At 37.2% G+C, this 19,162-nt stretch overlaps 1 protein-coding gene and 1 non-coding gene across 2 annotated transcripts in view; both read left to right on the top strand.

The window, feature by feature from the left end:
* IFT56 (intraflagellar transport 56) overlaps positions 1-18,144 on the top strand; it is a 36,777-nt gene extending 18,633 nt beyond the window's left edge. Inside the window, exons 8-17 of the mRNA XM_052638879.1 lie at positions 3,892-3,994; positions 5,289-5,344; positions 6,579-6,632; positions 7,702-7,765; positions 9,214-9,302; positions 9,517-9,600; positions 11,322-11,391; positions 12,212-12,318; positions 16,548-16,681; positions 18,033-18,144. Of these exons, the coding sequence (XP_052494839.1) occupies positions 3,892-3,994; positions 5,289-5,344; positions 6,579-6,632; positions 7,702-7,765; positions 9,214-9,302; positions 9,517-9,600; positions 11,322-11,391; positions 12,212-12,318; positions 16,548-16,681; positions 18,033-18,144 (873 nt within the window). The remainder of the gene's footprint in view (positions 1-3,891; positions 3,995-5,288; positions 5,345-6,578; positions 6,633-7,701; positions 7,766-9,213; positions 9,303-9,516; positions 9,601-11,321; positions 11,392-12,211; positions 12,319-16,547; positions 16,682-18,032) is intronic.
* Positions 6,827-6,899, top strand: TRNAE-CUC (transfer RNA glutamic acid (anticodon CUC)). The gene has a single exon. It is a non-coding gene; the product is annotated as a tRNA-Glu (tRNA).
* Positions 18,145-19,162: the final 1,018 nt, after the last annotated feature.

Below are 19,162 nucleotides of genomic sequence, written 5' to 3' on the forward strand. Positions count from 1 at the left end.
TGAAAGTAAAATTTGAGCTGGTCTTTGAAGAATGACTTGGATTTAAAGGGTTCATTAGTGGCAAGGACATGAATGAATGAATGAGGAAGACGTATGTGAGCAGACTGAATTTACTGGAACAGAAAATTTGCACTGGGATAGTTGCTAAAAAAAAAAGAGATTCAGATAAGTTTCAAGTTTGATTCAGTTGACTCAGCAGTAAAGTGGGCGCAGAGCAGCTGTATTCAACTCAGACACCTGGGGACACTGAGCATATTACTCAGTATTGTTGAGTTTCAGATTCCTTGTGTGAATATGGCAATAATAATAACTACACCATTTCCTTCTGATTTCTCTGCACCTTCATTAGCACTAAGTCTCCCAGTACCAATGCTGAAAACCGTAGCTGGTCTCTTCCCCTTTATATCTGATACTCAGTCACTTAATCCTATTAATTATTCGTTGGCAGTGTTTTCTATTTATTCCATTCCTCCTCTAACTCAGGCCTCCATCACAGAGTTTTCTGAGATTATTTTGCATTATGAGCTCCTGCCTCTAACCTTTTCACTTCTAATTTAGTCTATAAATTAAAGCCAGATTCATTTTTGTGGAGAATATGATATGTTAGAGAGAGTAGTCTGGAAATTAAACTTGGAAAGAGATTAAGACTGGAAGATTAAGAGGTTAACATTTAGGAGTTTTCATAAGAGTAGGGATAGCTGAAGAAAAAGTTAAAAAAAAGAGAAATATTGTTGAAGAGAGTGTTGGTATTTAAGGGGCTGAAAGAGGAGAATAAGAAAATAACTCAAAAAAGGGCAGGCAAGAGAAAACACCTACATAATGTACAACCCCTTCTGCAACACAGATTTGAAATGCATGGGTCCACTCATACACAGATTTTTCTCAGTCGTTAATACTATACTATCTGAGGTGGGTTGAATCCTCATATATGGAGGAACCCTGCATGTGGGTGGCTGACTGTAAATTATATTTGCATTTTCAATTGTGTGGAGAGTCAGCGCCTTTAAACAATCCCCCTTACCATTGTTCAATAGTCAACAGTCATTTTATAAAAGTTTTCTAATTTTTATATAATTTTTAAAGGTTATACTCCAGTTACAGTTACTACAAAATATCAGCTATGTGCTCTGTGTTATACAAATACGTCTTTATATCCTGTCTTACACCCAATAGTCTATACTTCCCCCACCCCCCACATACTGCCCTCCCCACTGGTAACCACTAGTTTGTTCTCTATATCTGTGAGTCTGTCTGCTTCTTTTCTGCTCTATTCACTGGTGTGTTGCATTTTTTTTTTAGATTCCACATATAAGTGATATCAAACAGTGTTTGTCTCTCTGTCTGACTTATTTCACTTAGCATAATGCCCTCCAGGTCCATCCATGTTGCAAATGGCAAATTTTTCATTATTTTTTATGGCTGAGCAATATTCCATTGTATATACAGACCACATCTTCTTTGTCCATTCAGCTCGTCTGTTGATGGACACATAGGTTGCTTCTGACTGTAATGTCATTGTGCTGTGCTGTGCTTAGTCGCTCAGTCATGTCCGACTCTTTGCGACCCCATGGACTGTAGCCCACCAGGCTCCTCTGTCCGTGAGGATTCTCCAGGCCAGACTACTGGAGTGGGTTGCCATGCCTTCCTCCAGGGGATCTTCCCAGTCCAGGGACTGAACCCAGGTCTCCTGCATTGCAGTGGATTCTTTACTGTCTGAGCCACCAGAGACGCCACCACAGAAGTTGTAATGTCATTACAACTACACGTTTTAATCACCCAGGAGATTTTTTAAAATATTAATGTGTGAGATTTTTATTGAATGGTTGGGCTAAGGTTCAACTATCAGTACTTCTCTTAAAAGTTTTCCAAGTGGATATGATATACAGCCAGGGTAGAGAACCTTTATATATACATATAACTGGAAGGTGCATATTAGCTAGTGATGGGAGTTATACTTGGAGGGTGGGATTAAAAAGAAAAGTGAGAAAATGGTAATTTTCCTTTTGCCTGTTGTAATGCTGCTGCTGCTACTGCTAAGTCACTTCAGTCGTGTCCAACTCTGTGTGACCCCATAGACGGCAGCCCACCAGGCTCCCCCGTCCCTGGGATTCTCCAGGCAAGAACACTGGAGTGGGTTGCCATATGTAAGTTTTTTTCTAGTAAATACAGATGAATTTTATAGTTTAAGATAAAACCTGAAAAAAATATTAAGCAGTACAAATTGTTACTGACATCAGCTTTTGCAGTCAGACCTGATGTCAAAATCAAGTACACTATATACTAGCTTTGTAACTGTGGGTAAGTCACTAAACACTGATGAGTCTCTATGTTCTCTTATGTAGAATAGAGGAAATCACAGCACCTACCTTATTTCCTTGTGAAGATGAAATGAGGTAATATATGTAAGGTACCTCAGGCAGTATACAGCATACAGTAAGCATTTAGTAACTAGTGCTTTTATTGTCATGCTGTGGCCACCAGTGTCAAAACTGCGGATATGTCATGGAGCAAGAAGAGAAGAAAGTCTATTGAATTTGGTCAAAGGGGTTGATATTTGTGACTTGTAGAATGGGTTTATTAGTGTGCAGAGGAGCAGCAGCAAGTTTTCTGGGAGGTTAAAGAGAGGAAGAGAGGAAGCTGAAACAGCAAACCACTTACTTTTCAAGTGTGGCATTGAAGAAAGGAGAAAAAGTACGATGCTCTTCAGAGGGAACAGTGGCACCAAGTGAAGTGAAGATTTTTCAAGAGAGTAGAAACCTTTGTGCATATTGAAAGTTGAGAAGTGGACCAGGATTAATGAAATAGAATATTACTGCAGAAACAAGATCCAAATGGAGTTAAAATCATGACATCAAAGAAGACAATTGTAGGAATTAATCTTGGCAAGGGAAGGGAACATCTTAGACAAGGAGAACCAAAAAAAATGACCAGATGGATATTTTGATATAGAAAGAAGAGATTAGGTAGTTTATGCCTGATTGCCTTGATTTCTGTATATTTATTTGTGAAATAATTTACTATGTGTCAGATACTGTGCTAGGCTGTGGGTACAAAACAGCGTGTAAAACCATCCTTTCATGGATGGTGTTTTCGTTTTAGCCATCCTCTGTAGCTTTTATTACCATATGACAGCATACTTAAGCTTGCTCTTTGAAGGTCTCTCCCCATTTGAGTACAGACTATATATTATAGACAGGACTCTATACTATAGTATCACTATAGTATAAGTCAGACAGGAGAAGGACTTTTTCCTGGTGTAGCCCTGGTATTACAATACCAGGCATTTGGTGGGTGTTAATGAATATTTACTAATATTTTAATAAAACAAAATATAACCTATGATATGCCATGCATGTAGCCCACTTTAACTTATTTCATTCTTATGATAACTCTGAAAGGTGGACATTACTAATGCCATTTAGAGATGAGGAAATAATCTCAGAAGGATTTCATAAATTCCTTCATGGAGTTTTTAATGTAGAATATCTGTCTAGAAAAAAGTTTCATTAATTATTGGGTACTTTAAGAGTTTCGTATAGTTCTTATGAGGAGAAAAGGAAATATATGCAATAGGGCTATGCCTTTATTCTATTTCTTACATTTAGGATGACTTTTTTCTGGCCATTGAAACACATGGGACTTACTGCCCCAAACAAGGATCAAATCCGTAGCCCCTACACTGAAGCACAGAGTCTTAACCACTTGACTGCCAGAGAAGTCCCTAGGATGCCTGTTTTTTTTTTTTATGAGGTCAAGGTCATGTGTGTATAGAGAAAGCTTCAAAAATATATTTGTCCCTCCAAAGAGTAACTGTTGTGCCAGCTCCGCGTGTATTTCCACCAATAAACATACTCGTATTTGCTGCCATAATAATGGCTTTTCTCTCTTTAGGTAGTTTTCCGAGGAGGAGAAGGGGCTTTGCAGGTTTTGCCTCCCCTGGTTGATGTCATTCCTGAAGCTAGGCTAAACTTAGTGATTTACTATCTTCGTCAAGGTAAGAGAAATGTGTCTTGATCTTGCCTATGTAAGACATTTTAGAACATTTACTCTCCAACTGAACTACTTGCTTAACCTTTAAAATCACTTCATAATACTTCCAAAAATATATTTGTAGCAGGTTCACAGGACAGAGCAAATTTATTGATATTTATTTGTTGTGCCTTTTCTCTTTATCTCCTCTTCCCTCTTCTGTTGCTTCCCATTCTGGTTTTTTTCTTTTTCTCTTATTTTTCTGCCCTTTGTCCTCTATTCATTTTATTTCAGGTTTTCTGTTGTTTTTCCTTTCCCTCCCTCATTTCTTCTTTTCTGTGTGTTCCTCTGTGTGTAATGTCCATCTACAGTTCCTTGTGTCTTTTCTTTCTCATCATTAACTTTTTTATTTGCTCTAATTATCTGTCTTTCTGTTTCCTTGTGCCCCCAGCTTCTGTGAAATATTAAGATGCGAAGTGAGGATGGTATTTGTTGCCCCTAAGTAAGGATAAATTGGAGGCACAGGCCTAAGCAATGTGTTGTCTCACAGTTGTGAGCACAGGGTGGGAGCTCCCACGCAGGGGTGCTGGCAGTCTGTCATAGGCCTCGGACTAAGTGTGGGCCGTTTAACGTGCATGGTAGGAACCAACCAGACAACATCCTCATCGAGGGAAATGTGAAGTGTTTATTAACAGGAGACCATGAACTTGCAAATAGTTCTCTCCCATTTGATACATCAGCACAAAGAAATAAGCTTTTGGACAAGAATTAAAGAAACACCTTATACATTTTATAAACTAATTTTTATTCTAAGAACTTTCAAACATAAACAAAACAAAAGTTAATAGTATGAACACCCAAATAATAACCCCAGATACAATAGTCTTGTAGATATTGCCAGTCTTTCTTCATTTATCCTCCCTCTTCCAGTTTTGTTGTGAAATATTTTAAAGTGAGTCCCAGCCTTTGTGTCATTTTACTCCTATGTACTTTATATATATATATATGCACACACACACACATATATATATATATTTTAAAATGGATGTTTTTCTTATATAATTACGATGCCATAAGCATATACTTCCCTGTTGCTTATTTTTAGCTTGAACCCTTAAGTGCTTCGTGGCTTAATACAGGTTTCCTACAGATATTTGGTTATCTACTACTCAGCATTGAACTTGATGGAGAGTTAAGAGACAGGAAAAGCAAATCATACCTCTCATCAATATTTGAAGGACCTTATCATTTGGGGCGACTGTTTCAGAAAAGTTTGCTAGGATACAGACTAATATGGCTACTTATTTCTTATATTTCAGATGATGTACAGGAAGCTTATAACTTAATTAAGGATCTGGAACCTACTACTCCTCAGGTAATTGACAATGTGTTACATTTTTACTAACCAAGTTCTGTTGAAGGTGGAATTTCTGTTGAAAGGTAGTTGGAAGGCATATTAGGGAAGATTCCTGCTTGTAGACTCTCAGGAAAGTTTGTGTATGTTGATCTGGGAATATTACATGAGACTTTTGATATGAGAGTCAATATTCTGGGCTTTTTTGACATTTGTAAACTCCCATAAATATGGTCATTTCCTCAAAAGGGTTGAGGTTTGAAAACGCTGAAATCTAGAATTCTGATGACACGAGACATGGAAACATGTCACCAGTATGACTGTCTGTACTGTGCCTTTGTCCCCTGCTGCTTGCTCACTCCTTGAATGCAGGCACTGTGTCAGTATCGTGTCGCCGGTGATATGAACGCTAAGCATGTACTAGGCGTCCCACTCAGAGTGAAAGACTGAAAAATACTTCCAGATCTAAGTTGGTATATTTCTCAAGTGTATTAAAAGCTTCAGCATCTTTTGTTTTATTCTTTTGAAGAGCTGTCTTAAATAAAAATAGTACTCACATACAAATCAGAATTCCCTGGTGATCCAGTCATTAGGACTCCATACTTCCACTGCAGGGGATACTGGTTTGATCTCTGTTCAGGGAACTAAGATCCTGTGTGGTACAAAAAAATGAAAAATTCATAAAGCTAAGAAGAGTATCTGTTAAAGAACAGAACCAAGTCTGAAGGGGATACAGATAAGGACTCAGGACTCCAAAATGAGAATACCTTACAAATGAGAGTCAGAGGATTATTGTTATTAATTAATTAATTTATTTTTGAGGAAAGGAATCACTAGCAAAGGAAGGTTATTATATCATTGGAAAGGGAAAATTATATGTGTATGTGTGTGTGATATGGTCACAGAGAATGGCAGTGGCTGATAAAGTGTAAAAATTATTACATAAAATTTTATGGTTAATTTTTCCACTGAATTGAAATAAAAACAAAACTCCTATGCATGTCCACTGAGTTTTTCTGCTTATGATTGAGAATTTACAAATATGATTAATTCTGTTATATGAATACTTTCCTGAGAGCCAAATGAAAGTCTCCTAATTCTTTTATTCTTACCAGGGATAGAACAGAGCAAAGTTACTTTGGGTAACTTTTGATAATATATATAAAGCATTGAGTTGATGCAAATGATATTTTTGAGAGATATCTGTTAGTTTTTCGTTCCTTTTAAATTAATTACTGATATTGCACGTTTCTAGGAGTATATCCTCAAAGGAGTGGTCAATGCAGCCCTTGGCCAGGAAATGTGTTCGGTGAGTATAAAACCACTGGTATCTATAGTTTGTGAAGTTACAATGTGTGGAAAAAATAAAAATGAATGTCAAAGTTCAACTAGTAATAACCTTACAAATAGGCTCCTCGGCAGTTCCTTTTATTTCTCCATATCCACCAATCCAGATTACATTGTGACAGAATTCTGTGTTATTTGAAGACAGAAAAAGGGAATTCCCTGGTGGTCCAGTGGTTAGGACTTGGCGCTCTCATTGCCAAGGGCCCAGGTTCAATCCCTGGATGGAGAACAAGATCCCACAAACCATGTGGCTTGTCCAAAAAATAAAGCAGAATCGAATAAAGACTGAAAAAAAAAAAAAAGAAAGCTATAGGCTTAAGAGTTACTGCTTTTTAAGGGGAAAAAAAAGCCCAATTGTTGAACAATGTGTTTATCTAATAACAATAGCAAATCATTGCAAAACTTCATTTTTACTTTCACTGACTTTTTTTTTAACCTTGCATACCTCTGAGCTATAATTTTGGCATCTGTAAAATGAGAATAATTGTTTCTTTGGGAAAGTTTTTTATAAATACAAAACACTAAAATTAAGCTCTTATTCACCTGAATATGGCATAGTAGGTTCTTTTTGGAATGAAATGGGATGTAAATAAATCTTTTTATCTCCAGCTCCCTCCAAATTGCCTCAAATAGGCAGCAAATAGCTATTGAATAAATTAATGATTTTACTAAGTTACTCCTTGTTTTAGCCATAGCTCCTACCACAAGGTCTGATATATGATAAAAGCAATAAATATTTGTTAAATGAATGAATGAATGAATGAATGAGTTCATTTAATGAAGGTACTTTTAATATAGAATTTGGGAATTGAATTTTTTTTTCCTCTTCTTTTCTATCTGATCTTAACTAGATTTTAATTCAATTACAGATTGTCACTTTCTAGTTGGTGATGCTAATAAAAATTAGTACTGCTGATTTGAGGAGAATTTAAAATGTGTTAAATCCTGACAGATATGTTGAAACCATAAAGTGTAATACAAATGATGTATTTTCAGTTCATTCCTCTTATCAGCTCTGCTTGGTTTTTTAGAGGGATCATATGAAAATTGCCCAGCAGTTCTTCCAGTTGGTGGGAGGATCAGCTAGCGAATGTGGTATGTTTGAATCTGTACATGTGAGCACGATTAATCACTGGAGTTGGTCGTATATTGACTGATGAAGTTTGATTCTGTGTCCAGGGATATATCTGTTAGGTTTCCCATTGTAAAGTAGGAACCCAGACACAGGAGAGAATATTAGATTAGCCTTTCTTAACAGCTCAGCTAAAATAGGATGAGAGGATATATAAACAGAGGAGAATAAGTATATTCTGTAGTTCATAAGAGTTTTAAATATCTGATTCTGTTTTTTATTTGAAATGTTCACTTTGATTTCTCAAGAGCTCTTTAGGTATAAAGCTTTTGTCATGCTGTAGATATTTTTTCAGAAGGTCATTTGCTTTTAATTTTGCCTATAGTATTTTTCCCATATGAAAACATTAAAATCTTATTTATCTTTTCTATAATGATTTATTTTATGGGTATCAAGCTTAGAAAATGCTTTTTTATTCCTGAAGTTATATAATATTCACCTTTATTTTGCCAGTAGTTTTGTGGCTTCATTTTTGTTATTAAACTATTGATCTCATCACTCAAGATTCAGTGTAAGTTTTGAAAAAGGCATCTAAAAAGGACTGATAGTTAGCCAGTATAAACCAGTATGGCTGGCTGTACCTGTTTTCAATGGCTGGCATCTATTCTGACCAACAGTGTTCATGCTGAAGTGATTATTAAATATTCTGATCACCGCTGGAGATTCATTTTCTTTCAAATGTTTCACCAAAACCATTTATTGGATCATATTTTCTTTCCCCATTTCACTTCATTCTTACAACAAAAATTTATTGAGGTGTTAGGGATACAGCAATAAACAAAACCAGGCAATTCCCCCACCCTTGTGCAGTGTTCAGTCTAGAGAGAACAAACTATAGACATAAGAAATAGATTATACAGTGTATCTGACTGTGATAAGTGTTACAGAGGGAAAAACTGAACAGAGGAAGGAGGATCAGGAGTGACTGTGGCAAAGGTAGGGTATTACATGAATCCTCTGCCACTTCAAATAGGAATCTGTTATCAGACAAGTTGGTCAGAATCAGGATCAGATGGTTCCATGGCCAAATATTTCTCCATTTGAGATCAGAAGTGTTAGGTTGTCTTAGATGAGTAAAATGATGAGTACTAATTCATATTCATTGAATGTGCAGGTGTTGGAGCTGAATGAATCAAATCCCTGGAAAAAAGACCTAGGGAAAACTGTAGCTCGAAGGACACATGCTCATGTGGGACTCAGAGTTAACCGCAGGAGAGACTGTTGGTCATTCTTGAGTACTGTGACTTCCATATGCCGAGGTTCTATCCACTAAGCAGAATCTAACTTCAGAATCTAGAAAGATGTCTTGGAATACATTTCTTATTGCTAAATTATAAAATAACTCACATTTCAGCTAAAGAGAACTTTTAGTTTCATGAATGCACCTGATTTTTTTCCCATTCCATTTCAGATACAATACCAGGAAGGCAGTGCATGGCTTCCTGTTTCTTCCTGCTTAAGCAGTTTGATGATGTCTTGATTTACCTCAACTCATTTAAGGTCAGTGTAGAGTTTTCTAGGTGATTCTGTATACAAAATACTCTATATAATATGTCACAGATAAGATACTTTTGGAGATGACCCTTTTACTGTGGGAGTAATAGTGGTATCAGTTAATTCCTCAAAATTATTTTTGTATTTATCTGGTATAACTGTTGTTTTTATATTTTATATGTTAAAGCTCAATGTGACCTGTTCTTGGGATGTTTTTCAGAGTTACTTCTATAATGATGACATCTTTAACTTTAATTATGCCCAAGCCAAAGCTGCAACTGGTAATACCAGTGAGGGTGAAGAGGTAGGTACCTGCTTTTGAAGACTTTTGAATGATTCTATCTAAAAACATTATCTTTTTCTCATGGAAATACATGTTTAAAGCTAAAGGATTATTGAAAGTTCCATTGTTCTTAGGTTACATTAAAAAGTACAATATAAATAAACACATAGATTATGACCATATTCATGTTTTCCTTTTTTGGATAAATTTTATGGGGCTTCCCAGGTTGTGCTGGTGGTAAAGAACCCGCCTGTCAGTTCAGGAGACATAAGAGATGTGGGTTTCGATCCCTGGGTGGGGAAGATCCCCTGGAGAAGGAAATGGCAACCCACTCCAGTATTCCTTCCTGGAAAGTCGCATGGACAGAGGAGCCTGGCGGGCTACAGTCCATATTGACAGACATACATGTTATAAACACATTCATATTTTCCGTTTTTGGATAAATTTTATAAAGACATAACATACATGGAGAAAAGTATACAAATCAAAGTACACAGCTTGATGAATTTTTAAAGTGAACATACATACCCAAATAGTCAGCACCCAGATAATAGAATTTTATCATAACCTGGGGAACCTTCTCATCCCCTTTTGGAGTCAGTCCCTTTCCCACAAGGCTAACCACTATCTTGATATCTAACTTGATAAATTGATTATCCAAATGATTCAAAATATTTCAGTTGAGTTACTTAATTCAGTTTTATTATTATTCAACAAATAACTCAACTTATTATTATTGAAATTCTAAGTGTTTTCCAATTTCCATCGTGTTTAGAAATTATCTTATTATCTTTAACTGTGAGTTATTTTAAAACATGTTTCATGATTTTCAAGTGTGTATGTTATCTTTTCCAGGTTTTTTTTTTTATTATTAATATATTTTTTATTGAAGAATAATTGCCTTACAGAATTTTGCTGTTTTTGGTCAAACCTCAACATGAATCAGGAGGGGAAATATATATATCCAGGTTATTTTGATTTCTAACTTAATTGTATTGTGGTCATAGAGTGTGGCCTGTATAACACGAATCCTTTAAAATCTGTTAAGACTTGCTTTAATGCCCAGTAGCATCTGCAGTTGTTAATTATTCTGTTCAAATCTTCTATATCATTACTAACCTCATGTCACCTTATGATATCAATAACTGAGTGCTCGTCCTTAGTCACTAAGTTGTGACTGACTCTTTGCAATCCCATGGACTGTAGCCCATGTTCCTCTGTCCATGGGATTCTCCAGGCAAGAATACTGGAGTGGGTTGCCATTTCCTTCTCCAGGGAATCTTCCCAACCCAGGGATCGAACTCTTCTTCATTGGTAGGAGGATTCTTTACCACTGAGACACCAGGGAAGTGCTCAATAATTGAGATGGTAGTTTAGTCGCCAAGTCACGTCTGACTTTGGCGACCCCATGGACTGTAGCCTGCTAGGCCTCCTCTGTCCATGGGATTCTCCAGGCAAGAATACTGGAGTGGGTTGCCATTTGCTTCTCCAGGGGATCTTCCCAACCCAGGAATCAAACCCAGGTCTCCTACATTGCAGGCAGATTCTTTACTGACTGAGCTACGAGGAAAGCCTCAATAACTGAGAGAAATGTGTTAAAATCACAATTTTATCCTTTACTTTTCTCAGCAGCCTGTGTAGAATTTGGTCATTATAATGCTCATTAGTCTAAGGCAAGCTGCTGTGGATATTTTTACTATACAAGCTTCTGTATGTTTGTTCCTTTTTCCTTCCTCTTGCAGGTTTTCCTTTTAATCCAAAGTGAGAAGATGAAAAATGACTACATTTACCTCAGTTGGTTAGCTCGGTGCTGTGAGTCTTCTTTTAAACATTATAGAGGAATCTTCCTTTTATTGAGTGTTTTCTGATTTTGTCTTGTAGAATGGTTAAACTCTGAGATTGTGTTGTTAGTGCTGCTCAGTAGAGGTGGCCATGTATGCGTATGTATACAAGTGTGCCCTGCGGTTAGTTCTTCCATATGGCCGTGACCTAGCACCAGCAGTCCAAAAGATGCCAAGTTCTTTGTTTAGCGTGTTTCGGCTTCCAGAGTCTCAGTTTACTTTGCTTTTGTTTTTTGCTAAATGATATTGTTATGTTAATTTTACCTTTTCACTATGGTGCAGGCCTGAAAAGTAGTAAAATGTCAAAAACATAATTTTTGTGTGCTATATATATATGTATATATATAGCCTATCATCTCTGTCTGTCTTTCTCTCTCCAGTGTTTTTTCTTGTCCCTTTTTTTCACTTGAATTTAAAATGTTCACTAAGTTTTTGATGTCTTAGGAAATTTTAGCAATTAGATCTTCTAAGTGAGGCTGAAACTTTATTAGTGGGATTGAATGAATGATAGATGATTTTTTAAGCAGATGAGCAACGTGAGAACTACTGAAAATCAACTCAGTCTAAAAAGACATACTTACCTGAAGCCTAACAAGTATTTTAAGCACTGTATATAGAGTCCTGATGGGGAACCAGTTTAATGCCAACATTGCAAGCTTTCCATGTAAAATGTTCACTGTTTACTATTACTTACTATGTTTCTAACATAAAACCAAATCCATAGACTAGCAAGATGCAGAAGTGTACTTCTTGTACATTTAGAAAACGTAAATCTTTGTTTCTCTTTGTAGACATTATGAATAAGAAGCCAAGACTAGCCTGGGAGCTTTATCTCAAGATGGAAACCTCTGGCGAGTCCTTTAGCCTCCTGCAGCTCATTGCTAATGACTGCTACAAGGTGAGTCTGAGTGAAATCTAAGGGGAAGGTGAAGATCAGTATCACACTGGTGCATTGACTAAATGTTAGAGGAAAGTGTCCTAGAGACTAAATGGTCATAGGTGGGAGAATCTACATAGTGATATCAGAAATGTCATCCCTTTTATAAATGAACTGAACTCAGAGATAGGCAGGATTTTATGTGTATGTAAAACATGTATACATATAAATGAAATGTGAAAATCATATGTACGGAAATAGTGGTTTAGAGAGGAGGTTTTAGATTTCTAAAGGCTATGACTCTTTAGGTATCATGCAGGTAGAGATATTCATCTGGTAGTTGGAAGTTTGGTTCTGAAGCTCAGGAATGATGGCCTCTGGACTTCCCTGATGGTCCAGTGGTTATGAATGTACCTGCCAGTGCAGAGGACATGGATTCGATCTTGGTCTGGGAAGACTCCACATCTGCGGGGCAGCTAAGCCCGGCTGCCACAACTACTGACCCTACCAGCTAAAACACCTGAAGCCAGCTTGCCTAGAGCCAGTGCTCCACAACAGGAGGAGCCATTGCAATGAGAAACCGGCCCACTGCAGCTAGAGAGTAGCCGCTGCTCATGCATAGGAATGGAGACCCAATCCAGCCCAAAGTAAACAAATTAGAAAAAACAGCAATGTCCTCTGACATTGAGAGAGAGATTTGGAGAAATCACCTCTTCACTAGTAATGCTGCTGCTGCTGCTGCTGCTGCTGCCGCTAAGTCGCTTCAGTCGTGTCCGACTCTGTGCGGCCCCATAGACAGCAGCCCACTAGGCTCCTCTGTCCCTGGGATTCTCCAGGCAAGAACACTGGAGTGGGTTGCCATTTCCTTCTCCAGTGCATGAAAGTGAAAAGTGAAAGTGAAGTCGCTCAGTCGTGCCCGGCTCTTAGCAACCCCACGGACTGCAGCCTACCAGGCTCCTCCGTCCATGGGATTTCCAGGCAAGAGTACTGGAGTGGGTTGCCATTGCCTTCTCCATCAATAGTAATAGATGCCCTGAAAAACAGTGAAATTTCCCAGATAAGGGAGTCAAGTAAGAAGAATAAAGAGTTGCAAACCAAACCTTTGGGAAACCTTGGTGTAAATAGTAGACAGGAAGGACAAGGGAACCAGAAAAAGTGGAGTCAGATTTAGTAAAAGAGGAGCTTTGTGTGTGTGTGTGTGTATGTGTGTGTGTGTAGGGAGTTGGAAAGACAGGGAAGAATTTGGGACCCTATCCTACAGATTAAAAGCTTTTTACAAAACTAACCTCAAATTCTGAAAACTATTTGGTGAATATTTCTTCCTGTTCAAAAGACAGGAAAACATTAGGTAAAGAGAGTCTAGTATCAACTTAATCAATAATAGCTCATTTCAAAGTGAATCATTACAAAAATAAAGCGAATCACCATCAATGGAAAAGGTTTTTAAAACATAGGAAACTTGAAAGTGTTTAATAGAACTTAGTGAATGGCAATGATATTAAGTGAGTTAGAGAAGGCAGAGGGAAAGAAAACACTGAAAGACAGGAATTTAGTTCAATTTTAAATGTATAAAATCTGAAGTGTGTTTGGGGCTCCCAGGTAGAGATATTATAGTAGGAAATATGCAGGGTGAACCCAGAGCTCAGGAATGCATGTGAAAGGTTTGGATTGGAGATGTGACTTCAGAAGTCAACAGAAGGTAATGGTGGCGGTGGTGGTGGTAGCCGCAGAGTATTGGAAAGAATGAGAGTAACCAGTGACTGGGGTGAGGAACCACGTGGAACACCAGTCACTATTTAAGGGATATAAACAGAGGAGTCAGTAAAAGAGATAGATGATGAGGATGAACAGAAGGGAAAGAAAAGAACCAGAAGAGAGAGAAAAAAAGCATTTTTCCTTACTCTTTTTCTTGTTTCTATTTTATCAAATGCCAAGGAAGGAAAATGTCAAATCTGCAGCTACATTGAATTGCATGAGGCCTGAGAAAACACTACTAGGTACATTAGAGAATTGGATTAGGAAACAGATTCAGTGAGAATAACATAACCCATAATCTTTAAAAAACTGATAAATGATTTTATATGTATATGTACATATATAAAGCATTCTTGAAATGACAAAATTACAGAGATGTAGGAAAAAACTGATGGTTGCCAGAGGTTAGGAATGGTCAGTTGGGAGGCACAGCTTTGTGGTGATGTAATAGTTCTGTCTTGATAGGGGTGGTGGTTACATGAGTCTGACACACTTGATTAAATAACAGAAATGTTTACATACATTGTAGTGATGTCAGTTTCCTGGGTTTGATATTCCGTGGGACCACTCTGTACTATCTTTGTAACTTCCCGTCAGTTTAAAATTATTCCAAAATAAAAAGGCTTTAGCAAATGACCCAACTAGGGCTATATCCAACAATATAGATAAGTTGTAAAAACATATGCAAAGATACAAAATAATATTTACAGCATTATTTCATATAGTTAACATACTAAGAGGCAGCACTCAATTATGTTGTCTCAACGTATATACAAAGCTGATACAACTATACAGTCAAAGAAATGATGCCCGTAAGACTCAGATTTCAGTTATGAAAATAGGGGAAAAGCAGGCTGTGGTGTAGAAGTGAAACACAGAGCTTTGGTTTTGCTATCAGTGTTTTGTTTCTTCATAGGGGTGGTAGTTACACTTGTATTGACATTATAGTCATTAAACTGTGCATGTATGTTTCTCACATCATTTGGTGTGTTTCTTTACCAAAATATATATATATATATATATATATATATATATATATATATTTTAGGTGAACATAGGAAGAAGGATTAACCTTGAAAAGGAATAAGAACACTTCTTTCTGTGAGATAGGCAGAATAATGAAGTATAATTTGAATGGAAGGCAGGAAAGTTGTGTCTTCCCTATGAAGTAGAGAAAAAAGCTAAGCTAAGAATGCAATAGAGATCTTAAGGAAATTGGAAAGGTTTAAAGCAACAGTTTATGGAAAAGGAGAAGTAATTAAACCACACTAAATAAGGGAGGATTTCACAGCAACTTGAAGACTTCAGTGAAATTGGTAACCCTATATATTTATGAGACTGCAGCCATGAAATTAAAAGGTGCTTGCTCTTTGGAAGAGAAGCTATGACAAATCTAGACAGCATATTAAAAAGCAGAGACAGCACTTTGCCAACAAAGGTCCGTATGGTTTTTCCAGTAGCCATGTACGGATGTGAGAGTTGGACCATAAAGAAGGCTGAGCCCCAAAGAATTGATGCTTTTGAACTGTGGTGCTGGAGAAGACTCTTGAGAGTTCCTTGGACTGCAAGGAGATCAATCCAGTCAATCCTAAGGGAAACCAACCCTGACTAGTCATTGGAAGGACTGATGCTGAAGCTGAAGCTCCAATACTTTGGCCACTTGATGCAAAGAGCTGACTCTTTGGAAAGACTCTGATGGTGGGAAAGATTGAGGGCAAGAGGAGAAGGGGATGACAGAGGATGAGATGGTTGGATGTTGTCACTGATGCAAAGGACATGAGTTTGAGCAAACTCCAGGAGAAAGTGAAAGACAGAGAAGCCTGGTGTGTTGCAGTCCATAGGGTCACAAAGAGTTGGACACAACTTCACAACTGAACAACAACAACAACATCTAAGCAAAATTTAATGATAGCATACTGTACAAGGCCATGGAAGTGTGTAGTGTGTTTGGGAAAGAAATTTGTCAAAAGGAATTAAATATTTAAGAGGTTTGCTGTTTCTGAGTCAGTATACATCTAGGCATTCTGAGATGACAGGGCAAAGGTCAGGGAAAGATCATCCTCTTGGGTGAAACATGATCAAATTAGCAGAAAATGAAAGGAAGTAGTCAGCTATGGTATGTATTGAGGAAACTTGAAAAATAACCAGTTTGGATCAGTTATCGGTGTTTACCCTCAAGAACAGAAGAATAGAATTAGAAGAAATGACAAATGTGTTGATTATAGCATAACTTGACTATATGTAGAAGAAATGTCATATTGCTGAAAACTTAATGAAGGTAAGGGGATTTAAACTGAACCCATGTACACCAACTGTGATTTCCCTTCTTGTTTTAATAAGGAATAGAAGTTAATTTGCTAACTAAGAATGTTGTCATTACCCATGCACTTGTTTTATGTACTTATGTAGCTCTGTTTCATGGTATCTTTACATTTAGTTTCATTTTGTGGGATCTTTTGACTACAAGTATTACCACAATACTTTCTTTTATTCAGATGGGCCAGTTTTACTATTCAGCAAAAGCATTTGATGTCTTAGAGAGGCTGGACCCCAACCCTGAATACTGGGAAGGCAAGCGGGGTGCCTGTGTGGGCATATTCCAGATGATCTTGGCTGGGAGGGAACCCAAGTAAGTAGACAGACAAGAGACGCTATTCTGTGCACTTGCTGGTTTCCTGGGGGTGACAATTGTTTTCCTGGGTAATGTCCTCTGAAAACTAAAAATTATAAAGTAATCTATAGATTCAATGCAATAAAACGAGTATACTACCCAAAGCAACCTATAGATTCAATGCAGTAAAACGAGTATACTACCCAAAGCAACCTATAGATTCAATGCAATAAAATAATGATGTTTTAGAATGATGAATGAAAGTTTAAGTTTTATACTGCCATTTTCACAAGCAATGTCTTTTTCAATCTCTTCTGCTCTTTTCTTTGCCTGTTGGGTTTTTTCTTGTGTCTCTTAGTTTAGACCTCAAAGAATTAGAAATGGAGTGAGTGTGGTTAAAAATTAATTTTTTTGCCTTCTCATATTTCAGGAAATACTGAGACATTAGACCACACAAAATTACATGGCATATAATTCCATTTGTAATAAAAGTTAAACTACTGAAAACTAAATTCCATTTTCTGAAAGTAATTTCATGAATGTATTTGTTACTGATATATGATAGAAGATAATGACTATTTTATAAGTAAATAATCTATCAAAAATTAGTTCCTACCTTGTATGTATTTCTAGTACTATTAAAAGTTTAAAAGAATTTGGGTAGTTGAAAGAAGATACTTGAGGGAAAAAGGGTAAAATATGAGAGAACACTTAGGGAAGAGGATCAGTAGGCAGTCATCTATAGATCTGATGATGTAACAGGGAAGATTTGGTATGTATTACTTAAAACATGAGTTTTAATCTTAACTAAATTTAAATTAGTCAGATATAAACATTGCATATTTGCCACATCTTGGTCCCTAACTTTCCCCTCTTCTGTATTTATTAGTGTGTCACTTTTCTTGAAGAGATCATCTACCCTGGCTTTCTGACATTTTCATTTATGGCAGTGACACCCAGTTTGGGGTGATTACCACATTAAACAAAGGAGAACTCTGGGACTCAGTCAAGTTAAGTGACCTGTTAGCACAGAGCTAGAATTTGAACCCAGCTCCTTAATACACACTTTCTATTCTGTCCTACAGAATAACCATAGAAACAGAAATATTTATGTCATATTCAGACAGAAAAAACATATGTGTATATGTGTGTGTGTATGCAAACAAAGAAGACTGAGATTGGTGAGGAGTTCACAGAATTTCCATTTTACTATGGCACCGTAAGAATAGAAAGCTAGGAAGTCTGTGATTGGTTTATGAAAACACAGGAAAAGGACAGGCAGATATGCCGGCTAGAAGGATGTGAAGAACCGTCACAAGTTATTTTAGCTGTTAATTTGCATTCTTGTCCTTCCACACCGTTTCCTCAGAGAGACCCTTCGAGAAGTGCTCCACTTACTGAGAAGCACGGGTAACCCGCAGGTCGAGTACATCGTCCGGATCATGAAGAAATGGGCCAAGGAAAACAGAGTGCCTGTCTAATACAGCCCCAAGTCCTCCGGAACCCATCACCACTTTGACATAAAACTGGAGATCGTTTCCCTCAAGTGTATGTTAGAGACAGGGCTCTGTTTATTGACCTCTCCTTCCTTGGTCTCCAAGCCTCCTGATCAGTGACAGGCTAGCTTAGACCAAGCCTCCTGGCTGAGTTAAGAGCTGTAGTCTGGGCTCTGGCTCCCATATGATCCCATGAGCAATAAGACTTTGGACTTGTCCAGTGCCTTTATTCTAAAAATACTCAGAGCACTCTTATGTAATTTACTGACTTTAAGGAGAATGACATAAACTTTTTTTATTTATTAGCATTCCATGGCATTTTCTCCAAGTTGCAAAAACAGATGCCTTTACTGCTCAAGGGTCACATCATTTCTGTCATCTTAATTTTAGCCATCTATGTACATGATCCTGTGTTACTGGGGAAATCCATAAAAAGTTTTGTAATGGATCTCTGAATCTTAGGAGAGCAGAAGTTATAAATAGCTACCTGGTTCTAAGAATGGCAGTAAGACCCTTTATCAAACTGTCCAGGCATTAATAGATAATAGACTTATGGGGTTATTCTTTTGATAGTTGAATTGTTGATGATAATAACATGTTACAGCAGAGTAACATGTATATGGAAGTTTTTAAAAGGTGAGTTCTATATGAAGAAAATCTGTGTGGGACATTTTAAAGATATTCAGGAAACAAAGTATGCAGGTCTCATCAGTCACTTCTCCATTATATTTTAGGTAATCTTACCGGTTAGGTTTTCCTTCCTATATCTCACTAAGTAAACATCAATTTTTGAAAGTAGGGCTCCAAAGACTATTTTATTTATTAATGTAATGATAATAGAATATGAATCATGTCGAGTTCTTTGAGGGATTCCCTAATGGCTGGACTTTGTCCGAAGCGTATTCCAGCTCAATGTTGCTGAGCTCTTACAACACAACTTATACAACTGAGCATTTTTAGGCTCACAACCTATTTTCATAAGATCGACCTACACATTTTATGT

Source organism: Budorcas taxicolor, chromosome 4, assembly GCF_023091745.1.
Source record: "Budorcas taxicolor isolate Tak-1 chromosome 4, Takin1.1, whole genome shotgun sequence".
Lineage (NCBI taxonomy): Eukaryota > Metazoa > Chordata > Mammalia > Artiodactyla > Bovidae > Budorcas > Budorcas taxicolor.